Source organism: Cryptococcus neoformans, assembly GCF_000091045.1.
Source record: "Cryptococcus neoformans var. neoformans JEC21 chromosome 14 sequence".
Taxonomy (NCBI): Eukaryota; Fungi; Basidiomycota; class Tremellomycetes; order Tremellales; family Cryptococcaceae; genus Cryptococcus; species Cryptococcus deneoformans.
The window spans coordinates 492,061-514,560 of NC_006683.1; the positions used below are offsets into that span (position 1 = coordinate 492,061).

General features: G+C 47.1%; 12 protein-coding genes across 15 annotated transcripts in view; 6 read left to right on the plus strand and 6 right to left on the minus strand.

Moving 5' to 3' along the window:
• CNN01690 (signal peptidase, putative) overlaps positions 1-764 on the plus strand; it is a 1,055-nt gene extending 291 nt beyond the window's left edge. The window contains exons 2-4 of the mRNA XM_024658407.1: positions 1-323; positions 377-500; positions 553-764. The exon at positions 1-323 is cut by the window's left edge and continues 7 nt beyond it. Coding sequence (XP_024514078.1) covers positions 1-323; positions 377-500 — 447 coding nt within the window. The 3' untranslated portion in view covers positions 553-764. The remainder of the gene's footprint in view (positions 324-376; positions 501-552) is intronic.
• Positions 765-1,013: 249 nt separating this feature from the next.
• Positions 1,014-2,992, plus strand: CNN01700 (cyclin-dependent protein kinase, putative). 2 transcript variants are annotated; one of them, XM_568695.2, is made up of 10 exons: positions 1,014-1,172; positions 1,262-1,347; positions 1,404-1,454; positions 1,513-1,539; positions 1,590-1,696; positions 1,761-1,940; positions 2,002-2,120; positions 2,171-2,357; positions 2,409-2,558; positions 2,606-2,992. In XM_568695.2, the coding sequence occupies exons 2-10, from the start codon at positions 1,305-1,307 to the stop codon at positions 2,816-2,818; spliced, it is 1,077 nt and encodes a 358-aa protein (XP_568695.1). In that variant the 5' UTR covers positions 1,014-1,172; positions 1,262-1,304; the 3' UTR covers positions 2,819-2,992. The 2 variants fall into 2 exon arrangements, with proteins under 2 accessions (XP_568695.1, XP_568694.1); XM_568694.2 differs by having other exon boundaries at positions 1,014-1,165; positions 1,319-1,347.
• A 210-nt stretch (positions 2,993-3,202) lies between these two features.
• On the plus strand, positions 3,203-5,046 carry CNN01710 (mRNA processing-related protein, putative). Its single transcript, XM_568697.2, has 3 exons — positions 3,203-3,749; positions 3,799-4,011; positions 4,065-5,046. The coding sequence occupies exons 1-3, from the start codon at positions 3,266-3,268 to the stop codon at positions 4,994-4,996; spliced, it is 1,629 nt and encodes a 542-aa protein (XP_568697.1). The 5' UTR covers positions 3,203-3,265; the 3' UTR covers positions 4,997-5,046.
• A 706-nt stretch (positions 5,047-5,752) lies between these two features.
• CNN01720 (60s ribosomal protein l17, putative) lies at positions 5,753-6,788 on the minus strand. Its single transcript, XM_568654.2, has 6 exons — positions 6,698-6,788; positions 6,547-6,592; positions 6,417-6,488; positions 6,229-6,357; positions 6,009-6,174; positions 5,753-5,943 (listed from the first exon to the last, which is right to left on the minus strand). The coding sequence occupies exons 1-6, from the start codon at positions 6,698-6,700 to the stop codon at positions 5,811-5,813; spliced, it is 549 nt and encodes a 182-aa protein (XP_568654.1). The 5' UTR covers positions 6,701-6,788; the 3' UTR covers positions 5,753-5,810.
• A 204-nt stretch (positions 6,789-6,992) lies between these two features.
• On the minus strand, positions 6,993-9,055 carry CNN01730 (cystathionine gamma-lyase, putative). Its single transcript, XM_568668.2, has 5 exons — positions 8,829-9,055; positions 8,521-8,754; positions 8,346-8,468; positions 7,502-8,287; positions 6,993-7,429 (listed from the first exon to the last, which is right to left on the minus strand). The coding sequence occupies exons 1-5, from the start codon at positions 8,955-8,957 to the stop codon at positions 7,301-7,303; spliced, it is 1,401 nt and encodes a 466-aa protein (XP_568668.1). The 5' UTR covers positions 8,958-9,055; the 3' UTR covers positions 6,993-7,300.
• A 584-nt stretch (positions 9,056-9,639) lies between these two features.
• On the minus strand, positions 9,640-12,549 carry CNN01740 (expressed protein). The gene is made up of 12 exons (XM_024658408.1): positions 12,467-12,549; positions 12,051-12,340; positions 11,503-11,966; positions 11,341-11,433; positions 11,101-11,275; positions 10,794-11,040; positions 10,679-10,736; positions 10,577-10,628; positions 10,426-10,528; positions 10,351-10,361; positions 9,937-10,292; positions 9,640-9,875 (listed from the first exon to the last, which is right to left on the minus strand). The coding sequence occupies exons 3-12, from the start codon at positions 11,554-11,556 to the stop codon at positions 9,759-9,761; spliced, it is 1,266 nt and encodes a 421-aa protein (XP_024514082.1). The 5' UTR covers positions 11,557-11,966; positions 12,051-12,340; positions 12,467-12,549; the 3' UTR covers positions 9,640-9,758.
• Positions 12,550-12,730: 181 nt separating this feature from the next.
• Positions 12,731-16,013, plus strand: CNN01750 (conserved hypothetical protein). Of its 2 annotated transcripts, XM_568674.1 has the most exons (8): positions 12,731-12,853; positions 12,951-12,987; positions 13,225-13,253; positions 14,037-15,093; positions 15,147-15,326; positions 15,381-15,447; positions 15,494-15,551; positions 15,602-16,013. In XM_568674.1, the coding sequence occupies exons 1-8, from the start codon at positions 12,770-12,772 to the stop codon at positions 15,791-15,793; spliced, it is 1,704 nt and encodes a 567-aa protein (XP_568674.1). In that variant the 5' UTR covers positions 12,731-12,769; the 3' UTR covers positions 15,794-16,013. The 2 variants fall into 2 exon arrangements, with proteins under 2 accessions (XP_568674.1, XP_568673.1); XM_568673.1 differs by lacking the exons at positions 12,731-12,853; positions 12,951-12,987 and having other exon boundaries at positions 13,111-13,253; positions 13,602-15,093.
• A 661-nt stretch (positions 16,014-16,674) lies between these two features.
• Positions 16,675-17,688, plus strand: CNN01755 (hypothetical protein). 2 transcript variants are annotated; one of them, XM_024658898.1, is made up of 4 exons: positions 16,675-16,857; positions 16,923-17,003; positions 17,088-17,195; positions 17,245-17,688. In XM_024658898.1, the coding sequence occupies exons 1-4, from the start codon at positions 16,753-16,755 to the stop codon at positions 17,245-17,247; spliced, it is 297 nt and encodes a 98-aa protein (XP_024514711.1). In that variant the 5' UTR covers positions 16,675-16,752; the 3' UTR covers positions 17,248-17,688. The 2 variants fall into 2 exon arrangements, with proteins under 2 accessions (XP_024514711.1, XP_024514710.1); XM_024658897.1 differs by having other exon boundaries at positions 17,341-17,688.
• CNN01760 (conserved hypothetical protein) lies at positions 17,657-19,529 on the minus strand. Its single transcript, XM_568676.2, has 8 exons — positions 19,337-19,529; positions 19,209-19,287; positions 19,137-19,153; positions 18,867-19,084; positions 18,489-18,817; positions 18,387-18,431; positions 17,986-18,332; positions 17,657-17,924 (listed from the first exon to the last, which is right to left on the minus strand). The coding sequence occupies exons 1-8, from the start codon at positions 19,405-19,407 to the stop codon at positions 17,756-17,758; spliced, it is 1,275 nt and encodes a 424-aa protein (XP_568676.1). The 5' UTR covers positions 19,408-19,529; the 3' UTR covers positions 17,657-17,755.
• A 271-nt stretch (positions 19,530-19,800) lies between these two features.
• CNN01770 (conserved hypothetical protein) lies at positions 19,801-21,136 on the minus strand. Its single transcript, XM_568678.2, has 8 exons — positions 20,844-21,136; positions 20,707-20,780; positions 20,607-20,654; positions 20,467-20,552; positions 20,263-20,407; positions 20,128-20,203; positions 20,034-20,070; positions 19,801-19,975 (listed from the first exon to the last, which is right to left on the minus strand). Exons 1-8 carry the CDS (start codon positions 20,896-20,898, stop codon positions 19,960-19,962), a joined length of 537 nt encoding a protein of 178 aa, XP_568678.1. The 5' UTR covers positions 20,899-21,136; the 3' UTR covers positions 19,801-19,959.
• Positions 21,137-21,552: 416 nt separating this feature from the next.
• CNN01780 (extragenic suppressor of bimD6 mutation, putative) overlaps positions 21,553-22,500 on the plus strand; it is a 2,669-nt gene continuing 1,721 nt past the window's right edge. The window contains exons 1-3 of the mRNA XM_568680.2: positions 21,553-21,940; positions 22,001-22,299; positions 22,360-22,500. The exon at positions 22,360-22,500 is cut by the window's right edge and continues 131 nt beyond it. Coding sequence (XP_568680.1) covers positions 21,640-21,940; positions 22,001-22,299; positions 22,360-22,500 — 741 coding nt within the window. The 5' untranslated portion in view covers positions 21,553-21,639. The remainder of the gene's footprint in view (positions 21,941-22,000; positions 22,300-22,359) is intronic.
• Positions 22,261-22,500, minus strand: part of CNN01790 (response to unfolded-protein, putative) — a 2,980-nt gene continuing 2,740 nt past the window's right edge. Inside the window, exon 7 of the mRNA XM_024658409.1 lies at positions 22,261-22,500. This exon is cut by the window's right edge and continues 301 nt beyond it. The gene's annotated coding sequence lies outside the window, so the exon portion shown is untranslated.

Here is a 22,500-nt window from a genome sequence, read left to right on the forward strand (position 1 = left end):
GGTCGGCTGAATAGATGGGGCGCTAAGCAGGAAGACATCGCTTCTTTACGGTTTGACGTCCGAACAAATCTCAATGAACTGCTCAACTCCTACAATACCAAGCAGCTTTTCCTTTATCTCACTGCCATATACGAAGAGGAAAGTACGGGGAATGCTCATGAGGTAGTTCTCTGGGATCGTATCGTCACCCGAGCGGATACAAGAGATATAAGAGCGGTGGGAAGAGAATTGCCGAAGAGCAACAGGAAAAAAGGAAGAGGAAATGTCAGGGTTGAAGATGGAAAGAACAAGTATATCTGGAGAAATCCTTCGGGGACATTCAAGTAAGTCTAATGATATCTGATGGCATGGGACCGTGTACTCATGTCCTCATCAGAGACATCCCCTACGCCAACTTGACATTACATTACTCTCTCATGCCATACGTCGGCTACCTCACCTCGGGAATAGCCGCGACTGCCGAGGGACCTGTATCAATACCTGAAGTAATCAAGCGATAAGTCAGTAGATGAGGGTTGCCATACATGATTATTTCTGACTCGGTGCCACAAGGCCACAGAACATTATCTATATAATGGAGGACATGTAGCAGTTTCTTCTGTATGCTGACTGCATTATACGAGGGATGAGTCTTGCTATAGATAAGCATTGTCGGATCATAGACGGTTATTGTATATCGTGAAACGTCAAGGCAAGGGGCGATCAAGGCATCGGTTCATATTTAGTGACGCGTTCGTTGCATAATGCTACTACGATAAACAGGCCAGGTCGAAATGATTTAAAATCTGTGTTGACTGATCTCAATGAGAGTTTTTCGAGTTCTCTGTTGCAAGATATGGGGTATGGACTATTATCTAGGATCTCTACTGTTTCTCCGCCATAGATATAGGAGGTGAGACGAACGACCAAGTGACCCAACAATCTGCGTCTGTATTTATATTACGTAACCTTGTTCACTGGTCGGAGCCTTGTAACTTCTAATCTTGCATAGTACCATTGCTGTCGCGCAAAGAAGTATTGTCTTCATTCATTCATTTGCTGGGATCGCACGGCCTGACTCATCAGATCAGAGCCGCAGCCACACAAAGGTTTACTTGCTGAGCTTCAAAGTCCGTTGCTAGTCATCGTAAGAGTTATAGCACTCGTTTGGGCGGCCTATGAAAGCGTAAGGTGTGAGTTCGTTGTTTCTGTGTTCGCTCTCGCTTAGTTATGATCTACATCTTCCTTCTAGATGACAGTTGACAATAAATCTTGAATATAGCATTATATCGTCATATTTGTGAATCTCCTCGACAACTTATAACATGGATTTGGCCAGTCAAGAAAACAGCCAACGTGCTAACAGATGTAAGCTGTCGACAAGACGAGTGTGGTCGTATAATGCCTAACCAGATTCCATCAAGGGGACAAGGGTATAAAAATCGGTGAAGGAACTTTCGCCAATGTTTATAAAGGTGAGTGCCATAAAGTGCATATGTGGCTAGCTTATCGTTGACACTCACTCGTTTACAGGCACAGAGAAAGCGACTGGCAGAAAAGGTGATCGTGATGCCTTATATGCCTCACAGCTTGAACTAACAATAATTAAGTTGCTATCAAGAAGATTAAAGTAGGAGAAATGAAACATGGACTAGATATGACAGCTTTACGAGAAGTGAAATTTCTTCAAGAGTTAAAACACCCAAATATTATCTCTGTACGTTTGAACATGGTCAACATGATTATGGCACGATATACATGACCATGCTCATCCGACCCAGTTACTAGACGTTTTCTCAGTCAAGCAAAACATCAATCTGGTGCTGGAATTCCTTGATACAGATTTGGAAGCGGTTATCCGGGACAAGGCCCTGATTTTCCAAAATGCGGATATCAAAAGCTGGATGGCAATGTCCTTAAGGGGATTGGAATACATTCATAGGAATGGAGTGCTTCACCGGGTGAGTTATGGATCACTGTCATTTTGGGACCACTTCGCCAGTTGTTGACTCGCGGAATCAGGATTTGAAGCCGAACAACTTATTGATCGCCGCTAACGGTGAACTCAAAATTGCGGATTTCGGTCTTGCTAGAGAATTTGGAGACGCCGGAAACAAAATGACCTGTCAGGTTATCACCCGGTATGTTTTCTTTGATAGTTATTTCTTGATACTATCTAACGTGGCCCCAGATGGTACCGTCCTCCAGAGCTCCTCTTTGGTTCTCGGTACTACTCTCCTACAGTCGATATATGGTCGATGGGAACTATTTTTGTTGAGCTCATTCTACGAGTGCCGTTCCTTGCTGGCGAGACCGACATAGATCAATTAAAGAAGACTTTCCATGCCATGGGGACACCTACCGAGCAGGATTGGCCTGTGAGTCTACCTCTGTCTATCACTTTCCTATCAGTTAAACACTTTCCGTAGGGATATACAAAACTTCCCGACTACCATGAAGTTGGATCATTCCCTAAAAATCCTTGGTGGAACATGATATCATCCATAGGAAGAGAAGGCCAAGATCTTGCTCGAGAACTTTTGAGATTTGATCCAGCCCAGAGACCTTCTGCGAAGAAAGTGAGTTTTGCTTGTATGTTGGCACATGGAGGCTAACGGAGATCAAGGCACTTTTACATTCATTTTTCACTTCCTATCCACCACCCACACCACCAATCGCTCTTCCTAAACCTTTGGCTGAATTGAGACCCCGAGAGCTGGCACCAGATGAAACTCAAGGGAAACCGTTGTTGACCTCTGGAGCCGGTCAAAGTTTGAAACGTAAAGCCGAATCGCCTCGCACAAGTCAAAGTGTCCCAAGAAAACTTATCTTCACATAGTTTTTATACTTGTGTGATGGAGCCCAACAGATCAATGTGGGGCCATAAATATGCTTTAAGTTGGTGGGAGACTACGACTTGAATGTATCATTAGATTGTAAAAGCATATATAATAATTATATAGGTACTAGATGTAAAGCCTAGAGTCTGGAAGTGTAATCCTTACTGCATCAGATCAATTATTAGCTTGTCCATATTATATGTTGACGGTCTCGCAGACGCAGTCACCGTTCCATGTATACATGAATGCACGAGAAAATTGATGTACTGGTACACTCAAGATAATGATGCGCAGTGAATTTTAGTTCGGGATAATCGAGTTACCTCCACATTATTATTTGGGATTTCTCTGCGTTCCGTTCACGTCCGCCCTCTCTTGAAATCTTGCTCACTTCGCCTGTCGTGCAAGCTTCTACTAATCATTTCTTTACTTTACCCTTACCCAAAATGCGTACAATCACAGCCACATCTCTGAGACGAACCCGCATCGCCTCCTCCCGCCTCATTCCCTCGCTTTCCGTCGCTCCCACTTGCCGACCTGTCGCTCTTCCTCATTCTCACATCCAAGCCCGTCCGTTCTTTTCCATTTTCAAAAAAAAAAACCCGGCACCTGCAGCTCCTCAGGCACCTCTTCTCTCACAAGACGATCTTTTCCATCCTCTTTCCGAATCGCCGTTTCCAGCTCTCCGTGAAAAGGCCGACCGGATAAAATCGGTGTCTTTGTGTCCGACTTCGTTCGAAAAGCACCACGAGCGTGTGAGACCGGCGTATGATTGTCCTGATTGTGGATGGCCTACACATAAAAACCAAGAAAGATGGGAAGAGGGTAAAGAGGAGCATAAAGAGTACTGTGGAAGGTTGAGAGAGGTTAACGAGGACGAACATGACTTGAGGAGTGGTAGACCGATGGTTGAGTTTGAGAACATGCCTGGTTAGTCTTGTAATAGCCCATTGATCTGAATAAGCTGATCAATATGTAGAGGAGCAACCGTACGAATCTGCAGTTAACTTTGCTTCTTGGGATACTCTCTTTTTCACTCGAGGTTTCCCCTCCATCGACTCCGACCGTTCAGTCCGTCACGTGTCCAAGATTCTTACCTACCCTATGACTATCGCAGGTATTCTTCACCAGAATGGTCCTTTCACTTCTGGTAACGGCCGTGTCACTCGACAGGGAAGAAGAAGCATGGCTGGTAGGTAATTACCTCCAAAACCCGACCAACTTTGTGCTGACTCGTCGTCGCAGCGCTCCACTCTGTTCTCCATCTCCCTCCTGGTGCCACTGTTGAAAACGCCGTTGAAGAGAAGCCTCAGCCTCCTTTCCGTCTCTTCCTCCTTGGTGCCCGTGCCGAGTCTACCCTCCCTCCCCACCTTTGGGCACAACTCTGCTACCTTTTCCCCCGCACTACATTCCAAATCTACTTTATTGGCCCTGAAGTCGGCTTGCCCCTTGTGAACGCCACCGAACGTGCTAAGCCCACTTATTCCTTCTCCCAAGACGGTGGATGGGGAGTTCCCAGCTACACCCTCAACTGCAACACTCGCTTGTCTTTGACTTCCGTCCAAGCGTCATACGAGCAGATTCACGAACAGCTTGGACCATTTGACCCTTATACCGATGTCTTCTTTGCGTTCTCCCCCGGTTTCGGTTTCCCCCACCAGCCATTGTTGGAAAAGATCACCAGGGGCGGTAAGGGTCAAGTCCTCCTTGACGGAAGCGAGGAGCCTTTGAAGGCAGAGGAGCATAACGATACCCCCGCAGGAATCGAATCTGAAGTTCCTTATGCCCCACCAGAAACCCTCGTCCAAGCTCAGACAACATGGCGTCGCCCACTTCAACTCATCCTTGAAACTAAATGCCCATTCTTCTTCACTGCCTTCTCTCCCCTCGATCTCCAACGTGATGTCTCTGCCCTTTTCGGTACCAATCCTCCTTCCGCCTCTTCACCCGGTTCTCCTGTTAGAGAGTTCCCCGACTACGTCAGCCTCCCAACAGGGCCTATCGAACCGATTGAGGGTGTCACGGATGAGTTCGAATTGGTTCTTACCCCTGGTGTGAACCCTTTCGGTAGTTTGAAGTGGGAGATTGCAGAATGGGATGTCAGGGTCGGCGTTAAAACCAACTGGGGAACATGGGGTATCAGAGGCAAGAAGTACGATGTTGTCGAGGGACGTTAATTTTTTTTTCCTAGAGCATCTTTTCAGGCATTTGCATGCAAACCACTCAATTGTCGGCAATCGCTTGCTACCAACCATATTCGCAATACTCTGAAATACAACATCTTCTGACTCCACAAGATCCCCTATGCTGCACGATTATCATCCAGCCTAACTTCCCTTTAGCTCTGATTCCTTTGGTCGCGCAAGAATGCCACAATCTGCTCTCACTGGAGTTCTTGGAAAGTAGCATGGATGTCAAAAAGAACCTAAATGTCGCGAAGCGTGGACGCGATCACCGACTGTAAATGTCAAATCGTTCGTTTTTTTGCATCATGCGTGAATCGGACAGCTCAGCAGTCTCCCACACATCGAAATAAGTGTGTATTTAGGTCCCATATTACGTAAAATATCCGGGAGAAACTTCAATCACGCACATAACGGTAAAACGATCTGATATTATTACGGCAAGTGTCAAGCTCGTACGTCGTTGAAGGCACGTTGCGAACGTAGTTACTGCTATGCAAATATTTCAACAATACGGTAATGCTCGATGAATTGCTATATGTTATTACTTTAGTCATGCAACATTTTTAGGTTCAATTATCTTGCGTCAGTGGTCATATTCTTTCCGGCTAGCTCCCCACATCTTCGCTTCACCGTCTCGAGATATGTAACATGAACAAAACCGAATTCCCTGAGGAATTCGATCATGTTCACGCACGCTGTCGTGAGATAAAAAACAACAATGCACCAGCCCCCAGCCCAATCAATATCATGCCGTTTCGAAAAGAATGCCATCCATCATACACACATAGCCCTACATATATGCTATTTAAGCTTCGATAGCGGCGATGGTCTCGGCCTTCTTAGAGGAGGTGGTGTCGAGGTCCTTGGCGCGGGGGACTTCAGAGGAAGGGACGGAAAGGATGATCTCGATGTGGCAGGGGTGGCCCTGGTAAGGGTTGCTAAATCCCAATATCAGTCTCCTCATTGATCTTCATTTTCCACTCGATTCTGTCGAAAAACGCACATTCGACCGTGGGCACGGTAAGTCCTCCTCCTGGTCTTGGGGGCCTGCTGAACAACAATGTTCTTGATGATCAACTCCTCGACATCGAGGTCCTTAGCGTCGGCGTTGGACTCGGCGTTCTTGAGGAGACGGAGGATGAACTTGACAGACTTCTCGGGCCATCGACCTGCAGCGAGTGTAAGAAACGCCCCAAGCAATGAAAGTCAACACCTCTACACACCCTTGGTAGTCTTGAACTGCTTGGCCTGAGAAGCTCGGCCAGTACCGCCAGCGAACCGTCGGAAAGGAATAACCTGCTTGTGGTCCTGAACGTCGGCGAGGTAGGTGTACGCCTTCTTCAAGTTCATGCCTTTAAAACCCACTCAGTATGATGTTTTTGATGAGATCCCGATTTTAACCAAAACTCACCAGAAAGGGCAGCGGCCACCTCTCGCATGTTCTTGAAGTGAGTCCGGAGGTACTCGCCTCGGGCCTTGGCGACTATAGCATCCATCAGCCTCATCCTTCTCCATGACCACCAATCTAAAGCTCAACGCACACTTCTCGGGGTTGCTCGCGGCGATGTGGGCAGAGGCGTATCGAACCTATTGTTTGCACTGTCAGCTCCCCATCACTCGCTCGTTCTCCATGTCTTCTGTGCGTATCGAATTGTCGAACGGTGTCGGGTACGGGGCGGAATGAAGACTAACCATTGTGAGTATAGGGCTACGGCCTTTTGAGGGATGAGGAAAGAGAAAGAGGGGATAAATTGATTTGGCGGCTCAAACCTCAAAGCAGCGGTGCTCCATTTGCCACAATCTGACGGAGTTTCACGGAGTTTCGAATTTTTACTTCCGGGAAAAAATGACGGTCGTCGCCGCCGTTTTATCACTCTTACGTACGGTACTGTCTCTCCTTCGGGTTCATGAGCTCTTGATATTCTTCTGCCTCCACTTGCGCGTTCCCGTCCGTCACTATGTACTAATGCCGGCCAACGCGTCGCTGTTTCGTACTTCTGTATTGCATCCTTCTCAGTATTCAAAGTATACATATTACATACTTCTTGAAACCATATCAAGGGGGTTACGTTCCCTCCTCTACCAAATAGGCGAGAGAAAGATGACAAACGGCACAGCTGCCGCCTTGACGTTTGCCTTGACATTGGGATTCATGTTCATGAATGAATAAATATGCCATGACAGCGCATAGCTTCGCGATATCACACAGCCGACAGAATTCGAATGAAATATGCACGAATTGAAAGTAGCACATTTCTACCGCATACCACTATATCTCAATCGAAAACATGTCTACTATTGCTTGATAGCTGCAAAGCCTGTTTGTAGATCCTCGATCAAATCCTCATAATCTTCAATCCCCACGGAGAAACGCACGAGGCTGGCTGTGATACCCAGTTTTTCAAGACTTTCTTTGGGTATTGACTACACGACGTGATTAGTCCTTTGACCGTGCCGTCCCTTTGACCGTGCCAATCAAGCGTTCTTGCTACTCACCGCATGCGTCATTCCCAATGGCACTTCAATCAAACTCTCAACCCCTCCCAAACTCTCAGCTAAGCTGATGACGTTCAGAGAAGTGCAGAATTTCTCGGCTTGCTCGAGAGTTCCATCTTTCAGAGTAAAAGTCACAACGCCCCCGAAGGGGATGCCCAGGGTACGAACGTACGCAAGCGAGTTTTCTTTGAGGTTTTTAGTCTCCCCGGCAGATGGTGCAGCCCAAGGGAATTCCCAACCTAAGAATTCTAACTCTCTTTTCAGGTTCTCTGACAATAAAGGCCTGATCTGCGAGAAACCTCGGTCTTCCTTGTATCCAGGATAACGCACTTCACTGACTTGAGGTTGATTGTCTAAGAACGCAGCGATTCTGAGGGCATTTACACCGTGCTTGATCATCCGAGTGCTAAGGGTCTTGAGACTTCGAATCATGAGATGACAGTCATAAGGGGAAGGACATGCACCCATTGAATTTTGAAGGAATCGCAAAGCTTTTATTAACTCTGGTCGAAAACGAGCTGTTTGAGGTGAAACAGTGACGGAGCCCAGAATGATATCGGAATGACCTGACGAATACTTGGACAGGGATGAATAGGCAATGTCGGCCAGCGGCGTGGACTCGGGGTTGGCGCCAACAAGTGGGGTGAAGTTGAAAGATGACAAGAAAGTAGTGTCGACTAGAATCAAAGGACGATGTTCCTCAGGAAGGCTCTTGACGATAGAGGATATCAATGGGAGAGGGTGGACCAACAGAGTTGGATTGGTCGGAATTTCCAGCCAGACGAGCTGTAAAATGAAGAAAGTTAGTGCATACTAGACATGTCACTCTTCAATTTCCACCCACCCTGGTATCTGGACGGATGGCAGCTCTGATACCTTCTTCACCAGCTTCTATCATATCCAGATAGGTGATATCGAGCCCGGTAGGGCGAGCCACTCGAGAGAAATATCTGGCGGTTCCACCATACTGCGTTTGTTGGTCAATTCGTCAGGAGCACTCCCCAATGAAAATTACTCACAACATCATTGACAGCCAGAATGTGTCCACCACCACCATTACCATCGGCTCCCCCGGCTCCCCCTTCCTTCTTGGTCAGAGTCACCCAATGAGCTATTGCGGCTGTAGCCGCCGATCCTGAAGAGAACACAAAGCTCTCTCCTTGGGCATCAGACAGAGGGGCGGTCTCTAAAGAGGTTAAAAGCTGCTCGAGGGAGGAGCGAGTTGGGTTTCCGCTTCGAGAGTAGTCAAATCCCTATCATCCACCGTTCCCGGTCAGTTTGACGGAAGGCTCTGAAGCTTGACATGAAATATACGCAAAGAACTCACTCGAGTCTTATTGATACCATCCTGCTTGAAAGTCGTGGCAACACTGAGACTAGGAACCACAGCACCAGTCGAAGGGTCAGGTTCTGAGCCGATGTGGATAGCTCGCGTAGCGAACTGGTGATAGGACATGGTGCAATCGAGTGGATATGAACCTATGGAGATAATGTGAAGAGGGCAAGAATATGTCAGTTAAGTTTGAAGAGCGTATATGCACACGGAGATGCCTGATTGCAGATACGGATAGATGAATCGAATGAGCGAGGACAAACCGCGTTGCATATATACCGTCAAATGCTTGTCAACCGGATACATTTAAGACATGTGTGTGTTTCTCCGATCTTTATTCAAAGAAGCCAGATGGTCACCAGACCCTGTGCAATTGCATCGGACTAGGTCGATGGCGCCATCTTCTGTCACAGAGGTCGCATATCATTCCGGCAGGGCAAACGACAGATGATGTCGAAGGCAGAGGAAGAAGTGGAGGTGATGATACCGTAACGGCCAATGCCGAAGCCACGCGACCCAGCACAATTTAGCCGGGAAGCCGGCTCGTCGACGAGTCTGCTTCCGCCTTCGGTTACTCTTCTTCTTACATCTCACGTTTTAGTCTCTGTTGGTTTCATTTCTTTCTTTGATTCAGCTGCCAATTCCGGCCTCGAAGAAATAGTTATGTAGTATTTAGATATGCCTTATCTCATAACAGACAGCACCCATACGTAACCAATGAGAACGAAATCAAATCGCAAAAAAGGATAAGTAAGAGTAAGACAAGATGTGCGTGGTGTGGCGCTCATGAGTTGAATGATGGTGGTCGAAACGTTGCATCCTGACAAGGTCACGCAAAAAAGGGTCCATTTAAGTTATGTTACAGTTGCTACAAATCGGATAATGTTTAATAGTTATATAGCAGGGCCACCCGCTTCCCAATTATTACACATAACTTTCTCCTCGGTCTTCGTGTACTTCCTGCTCGACACGGATTCGGATCTCGGTTGGTATGTTGTTCTCTTTGACTTGGACAGCAATAGGTGAAGTGAAGTTCTCCAACTGGTAACATAGCATATTAGTCTCTGACTCACGACTTTGCGAATAGAAGGAATGTGCTTACTACATTGGGAACACCCAAGCCCGAATCTCTCTTCAACTCCCAATTCATTTCCTTCGAAGTTAGAGGTTCTTCAGAGCTATACATCTTGGGGTCATTAAGATTGTATGGGTGTTCACCCTGCATATCCTTGGTGGGCATCTCATCATTATCCCACTGTCCTCCTTCGCGAAGTAAAGACATGAGAGCTACCCCACTTGCGAGCTGAGCGTGCTCGTTATTGATCGCATTGCGCTGAGCGCCAACCATGATGTTGTTACGCTGGCTGCCTTCTGGGGACCAGTTTCGAGGGAGGTAGAGTATGACGGAGATAATGAGCATGAAAAAGAAGGATCCGAATAACATTTGGGACAGAAGGTCTGTTGGATTAAATAAGCACAGATGACAACGAGAGAGTTACTTTGGAAATTTGCTCACCGCTTGCAAGACTGTAGAATAGCAAGTTACCAGTCAGCTTTGGCACGTAGTTGAAGGTAATGAATGTCTGCTCACGGACTTCTCGCAATCAACTGCCTCGCAGTCAACCCGTCAATGCCAAGAATGATCATTCCTGACGAATATAAGAATCGGAAGAAAGTTCGGATCTTGTTCGCCTCTTTGAGTGGAATGAGCAGATATCGATACGTGGGAGAAGATGGATTACCATGATAAAAGTGAAGTCGAGATCTGACTTCTGGTCCGGCACCTGAAGCTTTCTACGTTCGGATCAGATTTTGTGTCGAATATTTCGATGGGATGGACTTACGACGTTATCCAAAAAATCTGGGAACTTCCAGATAACCACGGAAGCAGCGCATAAAACCCTATGGTCGTCATTCAGGAACAGCACGACCATACGGAAGCTCTAATATGATACTCACGCGAACTCGATAATACCATCAACAGCCATAACCGTAGCCATCTGCCGGTTCATGTTCAATTTTCCTCTATGAATCCATGCGATACCACTCTGAAGTGCTGTTGAAACGATACTGATCACGATCCAGGCGTAGAAGAAAGATGAATTGAGCCAAGAACGAGCGGAACTGGGTTGTCGCACAGCTCGCATGAGGTGGTACCAGTAAAGGCCTTCCTCAGCATTCAGCGAAGTCTGAAGACTGAAAGCGACTGATGAAAACCGTCATCAATAGAGCGTTTAGGTGGTCAAACGCTTGTTCGAGTGCCTACCGTTGAATATGATTGTGAAGACAGTGCTGAAGTTGACATATTTTTGACTAAACATTTCCGTCGGATACGGTATAGCTCCATATTCTTCTGTATATATCCATCCCAGTTTATATTTTATGTAACACCATCCAGCCCCCCAGGTAAAAAGACAGCAGGTGGATGACATTAGCATCCACTGTATTTTGATTAGCATCGTGACTTCCTTTGGAATGCTGCTACCATTGACAGATGATAGCTCACGGTCAAAAGAACTCTGAACCACTCTTTCTTCTTTGGTAGGAGGCATTTGCACTTATCAAATTTATATGTATGGTGGACAGAGATGATTAATGCCTTCATTTCGCAAATGAATCAGCAATATGCCGGGGAAAGGCTCAGTAGAAATGCGAAGAAATGACTGACCGATGCGCCGAGGACAGAAACTAAGGACATACTCGTGTCGTTTGTTGTCGCCATGGTGAGAATGTCGTCTTGGAAGAAAGCAAAGAGCTATGAATGGTAAGGTAGAGGCGTCAATAGCAGACCTCTGTGCAAATAAGAGAACTGAGAAGTGATTGAGATGTAAGATCAACGTCTCGTCTGTCATTGGATTCATTTTCGATATATATGCTTGTGAATCAGGATCATTCCAAGAGTCAGGCCTCTGCCTTGAGAGGCCAAAGATGGAAAGGTACGACCATTCAATAATCAGAGGAATGAGACATCACCGAATGCCGAATGATCAGCGGACAGTGGACAACACTCACTGCAAATTCGATCCACACAATCAATAGTCAAAGGCCATAAAAAGGTCCCTGGGAGACGAAAGGATCCTTAGCCGGTAGGGGAGAGCCCGAAAACGAAAGAAGAAGGACGAAGGACGTTTGCTTCCCACAAAGGACCATCACGATAAAAGCGATCCATCAACAAACAGCTACAAATATCGTGAAACGGCATCTTCCTTTGCTTACATATATACCCAAAGCGCCCATAATCGTCCCAGACCGCAGGTGAAGAATGCGCTCACAATAGACTTTTACGCTTTGTTACCCCATGAATCATTAAAATACTACGGTCCTTGAGGCAGAGAAGACGATCTAAAGGGACGGGCACGGGCTGCTTCTTCTCCCCTTTAATTCTCAATTTATCGATGAAGATGATGTGGTCGTGGGTATGCGTGCATTGATTATGCACCTTGTGTGTCGCATCTGGTTGTGTATTTTTGTGGGATTGTATGATTTGATATAGTGTTCATGTGATTCTTCATCGTTGAGTTTGTGAAAGCTGGTCAGTATGCAGCAACCGTAATTGGGTCTCACGCCGACGAGGCCCGTGTAGCACGGCCAAAAGCTACATATATACATTATAATTCAGCAGTCGTACGTACCGTTGGGATGCGCTAGTATTGAAGGCGTTTGCTTATCATATCTCTCTATGCAGAACTGGCTGAAGAGATGCCTGACGACGGACGAGAAGGTGACACCCACGGAGAAGAAAAAAAAAAGCATACGTAGCGAATTATACGGTAGGCGGCACGGCGGAGCGAACCATATCCGGGATGAACCGTCCCTCCACCGCCCAGGCGCTTACCGCTTCCACCGCCGGTGCCTACGACATTTCGATTCTGTCTATCCATCCACACTGACCAGATCGACCCACAACCCACTCAGCTGCAAGAAACGACCGCTAGATGTCAACCAAACCAAAGCCCGAACTGATTGAGCAGCTAAAGGCACTCGGGATCTCTGAACGGACCGCATACTTTGCATTATCTGTGAGTGTGGGCGGGTAAATGTTGTCACGCGAGAGAAGCCTCTTCCATGGATTAAGAGGAGTGTAGTAATGTGCTAACATTTTATCTGGAAATTTAGAAAACAAAAAATGATATTTCGAAAGCCGCTGACTACGGTGAGTGTATATGGCTGTGCTCTGCGGTACCTTGCGAAAGGATGCCTCGTTGCACGTTCATAAACAGATGAACGGCTGCTGACTGTTCTCTGTTTTTCCTCAACGACTCTCCTCTTCGACGCCTTCAACTCTTCCCTTCGCCACCTCTTCCTTGCCCTGCGCCCGTTCCCATGGCCCCTTTACACCGCTCATTCTCACTCCCTGTCTCCCTCTCAAACCCCGTCTCTCGTCTAAAAGCCCTAAGCGGCGCAGCGGGCAAAGACGAGGTAAGTGCTATGTATACAAAGGGCAAGCATTTTTCCAAGTCTGTTTATGCCATCCCGGTTCCTTTATGACGAAAACAATGGACTTGAAGGCGGTTTGTAGGATTCGAGGCGCCTGATTGGGACATCGAAACCATCTTATGGTACAGCAAAAGTGGTTGAGTTTCCAAGAGTTGTTAAGATGTGATGAAACATCAACTCCAGCATGTTTTGCCCCATGGTTTAGTTGATCTTCGCCCATCCTCATCGGATTCGGGCATTATTAGCGGATTTCGGCTCAGACTTGGATAACGCTTGCCCCTTGATCCCTTATCACTTTTCCGGCTTTGAAAGCTGACCACCATTTTGTAGGTGAGCAACAAACCAGAACAAATTCAGTCTCCTGAGGAACCTAGCTCGTCCTCTCGACGTCCGTCCTTGGCCTCACTCAGAAGGTTCTCTTCCAATGCCTCTGAGGCCACTACGCTTGAGAGCAATGTGTCCAAAGTACCACCTAGCAAAAAAAATTCCCCATCATTGGGATCTCTAACGCTATGGGGTGGACGGCGCAAAAAGCTTGATAGTGCTACGGTTGGAGAGGACCAAGGTCTTGCTCTCAAGAATGTGGATGCTAACGAGGACGAGAAAGAGAGAGGACGGAGGCAGAAGAAATCGAGTTCCAAATGCGTTCTAATACCAGAAAATGAAAATGAGCTGACGCAGACTGTTCCTCCACCCCTTCCATCCAATACCTATCCTCCTTCAAAATCTAACCCACCGATGGCCTTGTTATCGTTGGACGACCAGGTTTCCCATCTCATCCTTGGAGCTATTGACCGCGGCGGCAAGCCTGGCAGCTCTTCCAGCCCGGGTTCCAGCGAAATGAAGAAAACCCCGAGCGCTCTCGCCGCTCTTGGTTTGCGAGCAGCAGCTATTGGTAGCAGCAGTAGCGTCACACCCAACCCCCCTAAATCGCCCGAAAAAATCGTCGAACCATCGCCAAAAGAAGCTACCGAAATGAAAGCATCTTTCCTCCAGACTTCCAAGCCCGTAGGCGGTGCCAGCAAGAGTTCATCCAAGAACCGTGCACCCTCGCCCTTTTTTCGCGCGAGACGAGCTCGTGATCAGGCTCGAGCCAGAGATACGAGTCCTGAAGTTGGAGCTTTGAAGAAGGATAAGGATAACTATGCAGAGAGCGACGGTGAGAGCGTGGGAGGTGCTAAAAAATTCCGGCCTCAAGCTTTGGCATATGAGGACGAGTCAGCTTCCGAAGGGGAGACTGAGCCTGAGGGGGAGACTGAGGAGGAGGGTTCAGGTGTAGACCTTGACGAAGTGGATATCATTGATGAGGACGGCGAAGTCATCTTTGATGAGGAAACAGAGAAGAACACGGAAGCCAACGCGGTATTCTTCGAAGGTGACGCGGCAGGGATGGGAGGTAGAGGACCAACGGACGATCCCGATGCCGCAAGAAATGATACCGATAATTGTAGCCAGCTCGACTTTTACGGCGAAGAAGTGGAGCAAGACGTACTGGGCGAAGGTCCCAACGTCGTCGTCCCGCCTGCGTCTCTCTTTGCTGCCCCTTCCGGCCAAACTCGAGGAAAGAAGAATAAGAATGTCAAAACGGGTTTGCGTCTCGAAACTTCTCGGCCCACTTTTGCCCGTGACAGGTGTACAATCGCCCTCACTCAAGGTGACCCCGATGAGGCCTTGGAAGAGAGTGGCAAGAGGATGAGAAGGTATGTGGTGCTTAGTGATTTGAGTGAAGAGAGTAGATACGCTGTGGAATGGGCTATTGGGACTGTAGCGAGGGATGGTGACGAGATCTTTCTCATCTCGGTCAAGGAAGATGAGAATAAACGTGAGTGCACTACAGTTCGTTTTCCTCGTCATGTAGCTAATGCAACGAAATAGTCGACCCGAAATCTTGGTCAGAGTCCGATAGGGCTCAAAAGATGAGGATCCAGAAAGAGCGTCAGACGACCACCTTGCTTCTTGTGAAGCAAGTAACTGGATTGCTATCGAGGACACGTTTGCAGATCACTGTGACATGTCAGTTCTTGCACGCAAAAAATGCTCGTCATATGCTTATTGGTAAGGCTTTTTTTCACTTTTTTTTGGGCTATTGGCGAAACTGACACCATCCAGATTTGATTGACTTTTTGGAGCCTACTATGGTAATCGTTGGTTCTCGAGGGTTGGGTAAACTTCAAGGGTACGCTCTAGAACCCTAGCAGTAATTTTTACTAACACTTCTCTAGTATCCTCTTGGGTTCCACTTCGCACTATCTCGTCCAAAAGTCTTCCGTTCCCGTCATGGCAAGTCGGTTGCAGACGTTCAATCATGATAATGCTAATTTCCCTCCTAGGTGGCTCGTCGACGTCTTCTCCGACCCCTTCGGAGGACCAATCCCGCCAACCTCCGACACTCACCCCGTGTCAGTCTTGCTTCTGCTAGCATCGAAAAGGCGGCATCAAGCAAGCAAGAAGATGATGTGGTCGACCTGGCGCAAGAAGAGGAGACGACGGATGAGGCTGCCATCGCTGCCGACCGGCAGTAAAATTAGATGTGTGTTTCCGTTCTCCTTTTCCAACTTCTACATCGGAGTCTTGTAAGAATATAAGTGTTATGGATGCGGAACATAGATATTGCCTCGATCTTTCTCTAGGCAATGGTTGTAAAGAAACAAGATACATGAAACCCGGAGGCTCGGACAGTATTGCACCAAATGATCAATCGCTGGGTGTTGTTCATTGAGCCTGATGCAGCGGACTTTGTAATAAATCACGCCATCTCAACTTTCATTCGCATCACTTGGGCATGACTGTACCAGATCATGTTGACGATGAACACCATTGGATACCACTCGAGGTGTTGTCTTGACGCAACTAAACTTCGATCCTTAAGACTCGCAGCAAGATGCTGATTGGTCGATGCAAATTTAAGAAGACATGGGGTCAGTACTTCGAGTAGGGAACATGAAATCACTCTGTCGTCATTGTCCAGAGATGATGTTGAAGTGGGTTCTTGAAAGACGGCAATCACGCAAAAGACTAGCAGCTAGACCCATGGCAAGTCGGTGTAAGTAGTATAAGCGAGCCCGCAACGTTTTTCGGCCCTGGGAGACTTTTTGAGTTCCTAGCAAAATTTAGTTACCTTATGAGTGTACAAGCCACCAAAACTTTCTTATCATTGCGACGTAATACGTTAATAGATGAAACTTTTAAAGGAAGAAGTTGAGAGGATGCCTGTCCGAACAGACGTAAGTAGGTAGCGGTTATTATATATATAATAGTACAGTGACATACGTGGCATAGGGCCATCCCCACTTCAGAGAAGGGGCCGTATTTAAGATATTTTTACGCAAGTAAAATGAATCTGTCGTTGTTACTTACGTAATATAGCACTTCACTCTGCTGGACGTAGTAGTAGTAATAGCGGTCGCCTTTTCGTTGAATTCTTCTCTTCTGGTACTATCTTCAATTGGACAGCTCTTGATACTCTTAAGGCATCAGCACGATGAGCACATCTGGACCTCCAGCCGATGCTAAAAAGGCACAGACAGCAGCTATGGCCGAGCTCGAAGCTGCATTAAAGAAGAAGAAGGCTATCGAATCCACTTTAGTATGCCTGACTATCATATCGTTTCTGCTGTTCAAGACGACTGACTGTACGATTTATCTATGTAGGTAACGTTGGAAAACAGTATATACAATTTTGAAGGAAGTTATCTGGATGAGACGGCAGCTTCGGGTGGAAATATTATCAAGGTGGGTTTGTGGTTCATCTTCAATTGTTCATTTTGTACCTGTCTTCTCCACCTATGCTAATCTGCGACTCCTATCCATGGCTAGGGATTCGACAATTATTTAAAACCTCCAACGGCACACACACATAAGAGAAAGCTCGAAGTCACCGAGGCCGATCGCTTGTTCAGCAGTAGTAGCGCGACGTATCAACAAGTTAGTGAGACTCAAACTCGAAATACCTTGGTTCACTTATAAACTGCAGTAAAACCCTTTTTACCCATTACTCTCCCGATGTTTCCATTACTCTCAACTTTTAATTTGATCAACTGCGCTCTATTGGCGTCGACAAACTCGGTAGAGTTTATTGGCCAAACAACAGTACGATGCGCAGGCATCAGCTTATTCCAAGAATTCATCGCATTGAATCTAATCTGACTCCTATTTTTCCTCTTCGATTCATTCACCAGGACGTGCCATACTCCTATGGAAATATTTCAACTCCTCAGGACGGAATAGCGTGACGCCTTGGTGCCTCGAACATGCGGATGTTATTTGAGGGGATCAGGTTTTGACCATGAAGCACGGCGATTTGAGGACGAATATGAATCGTTGATGGGAACGGGAGTCAGCAGTGGAAATGTTGTATATCTTAGCAGACTTGAGTGTACTAGTATATCAGAATGAACATGCATGCTTAGAATGGAACTGGAAACAATGGTATACTCCTGACTCGAGACACAAACGAGTACAGAAGAGCACGAGCATATAACTTGTCAACAACGCTCTTCATCTGGTATCACATCGTATCCAGACCTCCCTTGAGCACCCGCAGCGGGTACTTCGCCGGTTTCCTCCAGCTCGGGCTCGTGAGGAAGATGGACGCTCGATGGAGGAGGGAAGATGAGTGGTTTGACGAGACCGTTGAAAACAAAGGTCCCGTAACTTTAAGTTGCATCAGCAGATACAACAATGAATGCAGAGAGACGCCTTGGGGAGGACCTACACTAGCAAAGCGAACCCAACAATTTGGAGGATGGATTCCGGCCAAACTAGGGCTTCCCAGCCTAACCCAAGACTGACAATCCAGATACCAAGAGTTCTGCAAGTGTCCACGGTACTTCGGGTCGTTGCGCTGACACAGTGTGTAACGCTCAGGCCGAAAAAGTTAAAGGATCCAATGGAGAACATGATGGCGAAGCAGGACCAAAAGACGGTGGGAGTAGAGACAATTTGATGCCAGCCTCTGGGAATATCAAAGTAGGGCGAGCGATGGCGCAGAAAGAGGTGAAGGAAGGGCATTGCAACGAGGGTGGTGGTAAGCCCAAAAAACCCCTCTAATGTAACAGCTTTCTGATCTGGTGTCAATTCTGTTTTAATATTGAGTCCGCCCTATAAGAGACTTACCAGAGGCTCGACTTTGTACCGTGACATGATTTTCTCTTCCACCACCTAGATTCCAGCATAAGTTTCAGCGCACCTTAATGGAATGAGCAAAAGTTTACTCACATACTGACTAGCCGTGAAGATTTGAGCGAAAAGAATGAGCATCACACCGATAGCCACACGAGCCGGATCATCAACAGGACGTTCCATGGCAGTGACAAGCAGCTCCACCGGATCGCTCAATGCCTTCTTGGTCAGACTGCCTGATAATCCCACCAGGCATACGCCAAATGTCACAATGATAAGTGAAGCCCATTGGTAAAGCCACAGGTGTCGTCGCAAGAATATGACGGAGAGAACGCCTACCCAGAGGACCAGAGCGCCTCGGGACATTTGAAAGATTGATACAGGAGTGAGGATGAGACCAACGTTCATGAGGGTTGTACCGCAAACTAACAAATCCTTAGTATATCCCTTCGTCGCATGGAATAGAAGACTCACTGTCGAAAAAAGCGGGGAACCATAGCCAACACATCCTCCAGCCACTCAACAGCTGTCCTTGATCATGATGGTGACCCAGTGGATGTTCCTCCTCTTCGGTCTCCATTTCATCTGTTGCCACCGGCAAGTATTCCTCTGGTCTTGTCTTCGTAGCGCTGCGGTTCTTATAATACGCCCATAAAAGTGGAATACCGCACATAAATTCACCTATAAACATACTGAGCGGTGTGTCAGCTCACGTATTAAACATGACCAGTAAGTGGAGCTTACTTGAGGGTTTGCCATACCTATAATGCACCACATCAGTGGGTGCCCACCACTGTGAGACAAGGTGACACGTACTGGTTGTTCAAAATTCAATCGCGGTCCGTCGGCATGTTTTCCACAATTCTCGACACATTCCATGTCTTGATACTTTGACCTAAGTCGTCAATCAACACACAATTTGCTTGTGTGGCATTAACACTCACAAGAGACTATTGGCGCAGCCAGTCAAGAACATACCGGCCACCATTGTGGTGACGCCCATCTTGTTCGGCATTCTGCCTTACTGTGTTGGCGGGATGGCAGAAAATGAATAGATGGGGCGAGATAGCTTGTGTGATGGAAGGGAATGCCGGTTGAACGATGAAAGGATGGTGAGCGAGTGTTGACCTTGTGCCGCCGCTGCTTGATTCAATAATCATCATCATTCAGACGTCCCCGGAGTAAGCCGAAAAGCCGGTATTACAATAATACTAATAAGTGCATCGCGTCATCGCTTTTGAGGAAGGAGAGTACTTGTACAGTAGTCACGTTATGGTCCATCATCGTCGGTAGCTGAAATGCAAATGAAGTTCACAATTTAACGGACAGCATGCTTCCATCCTCCCGGTATAACTCCTCCTGAGGAGGGGCGCATATCACCGGATATCACGGCCGAGGCAAATAATTAGACCCAGTGAAGGAACTGTTGCATTTCTTCTTATCTTATTTCCACGCCTTACTACTATGTAATGAATACACACCCCATACACAGTACAAGATTGCTACACTCTCAGACGCCTGGTGCGGTTCATGAAGAATTAAATGGATTCCACAAGAAGCTGGGAGTTTAATGCCTGCTGTCACTAGATACGAAACAATGTAAGCGGCGTGCTATAGTTGTTCGAATCAACTGTCACTTACCGGTTGAAGAAGATGTAGCCAGCGTTGAGGTAGGTGGCTATCAATGCGCAAATTTAGCTTGTGGCCTCATTTCAAAGATGTTGAATAAACTTACCGTAACCGAGCCAAGCACAGTAAGGAGCCAAGAACCAGGTGGTGCTGAATGGTGTGTAGAGATCGTGCATCTTAACCTAAGGAAGATCGTCAGCTGGTTATGCAAAAGTAAAGACATCTACTTTATAGCACTTACAGTCATTGCGGCCACAGTCCCGGTGAGGGCGAGAAGGTTTCCAAGAGCGATTTCCTTCTGCTTGAAACCGAAGAAGATGGGTGACCAGATGAGGTTGAGACCCAGCTGAGCGTAATACAACTGAAGGGCCTGGTCCGCCTGGGCACTATGATCCGAATATTCAGCGAAAATGGCGAGATGGCGATATTACCAAGAATTACTCACGTCCCAGAGGGAGTCACAGCGTTGTCAAAGGCCTTGACAGTAAGGTGCGAAGCGTAGCCCATGAGTCCGTAAAGGACAGTCCACACCTAAAGAATGAACTTGAGGAATTTCCCATGATTCCTTTACCGGCGAAAACTTACTGGACCGAAGACTTCCTTGGGGGGGTTACCGGGAGGAGGTGTCATGGTCTACTTTAGTTAGCAATGAGGCCAAAAGCATACTTATTCAAATGGTGCCCACAGTAAACCAATTGCTCCTAGAGCTCTGTCCGGTAACAAAACCGCTGGCAACACCCAAACCAATCGGAAGGCCGACTATTAAAACCAGTGGATGAGTCTCTAATGGACTTTAAACAATGCACAAGAGAGTGCACATACCGGCCAAGATTGGGTTACGAGCGACGTCGAAAAGAATTTCAGGCAGAGGAGACATGTTGGTTGTTAGATGGCGCTATTAGAAAGTGTGATGATCTTTAGATATTAGACGTTTGATGTATTGAGTCTTACTAGGGGAGGCGGACGGATCTCTGAGGTATATATAGGGGTGGAGACCCGGCAGGGCCTGCATGTCCCGTGAAGTCAAGGCACCTGCGGCTTGCACCTGGCACCTGACGACTGACGACACTGCAGCACCGCGGGGACTAACGATCCAATTCCAGAGTTCCAGAGTAGTGTAAATGTTTTAAATTGACTTTATTATGCTGATGATGTCATTTCCCAAAAGCGATGGGCGGTGCTTCATTTCTTTCTGCTGCCAACGTCATTTTTGGTTCCAATCAAGTATCACGTTCATCCTTTTCGGCCCTCTTTCTGGGAATCTTGTGGCCTGAATTGACGATCATCCCCTCCACCCTTCCAAATTCAATTTTAGATAAGAAGAATGAAATGATGCTTGATGGTTTATTACCTTGCAACGTCACACTCGCCACCAACATAACCGGCCGTCGGCTGGTACCCGTGAATTATTATGTAATGTGGTTGTTTTCCTTAGCGGTGATGTCCGGTTGCAAGATTTTGGGCGGGGGAGCCTCCACCGGCTTAATTCTCTGTGACGGACCGTTTGGAAATCCTCGAGTCCTCATAACCATCATATTCTGTCGTCCAATTTATTCCCCAAGTTCAACCGCCTTGTAGTTTACAGCTTTCCATCACCGCAACAAACTTTAGCATCAAAATGTCTAGACGGCCAGATCTCGGCTATATCGACCAAGCTTCAGAAGACCCGGTCAATACTGTTTCAACACCAATCGGAGGCCTTGAGCCAAACGCCGACAAAGGAGTGGAGGCTGAAGCACCTGAAGAAGATTCTGGATCGAGTATCGAAGAAGAGTCTGAAGGGGAACCGTTTGAGGACGTGGATGGCGGCGATTTCGATTTCGGCGCGTTGGATGTTGGTGGGTCGGGTGAAGAGGACGAGGAGGAGGATGATGGAGATTGGGATGTGGACGATGAGGATTGGGAGCTGGCCAATGGAGGTATGTAAGCTGTCTCCAAGTGGAGATGAAGAAAGGCTCATATAATGGGATAATTATTAGATTTTACCAAGCAATACAATCGAGTTCGACAGCAACACGCTGCTACATCCGGCTCTGCCCCGTTACCTGCGCGAAACCTCTCCCAGCAAACAAAATCAAAATTGTCCAAATCCAACCCGACGGCCGGGTCTGGCGTGGTGACAAATCCGAAAGCAGCGCAGGATAAACATGATAAAGATAAAAGCGATAGGGCTACTCAGGAGCAAGTGCTTGATAGCCGTACTCGACTGGTTTTGGCGGGACTAGTCAATCGGGGGGTTATCGGTATGATTGAAAGGTGTATCAGTACAGGTAAAGAGGTAAGTTTACTATGTCTATCTATTTTCATTGGCTGATAAAATAAAATTCAAATCTAAAAGGCAAACGTCTACTATTCATCCCCAGGCCGTGCCGTCAAAATCTACCGAACCTCCATCCTCGTCTTCCGTGCTCGACAAAACTACATTGTCGGCGAACAACGTTTCCGGGGGGAATACACTTCCTCTCGAAATCCGCGAAAG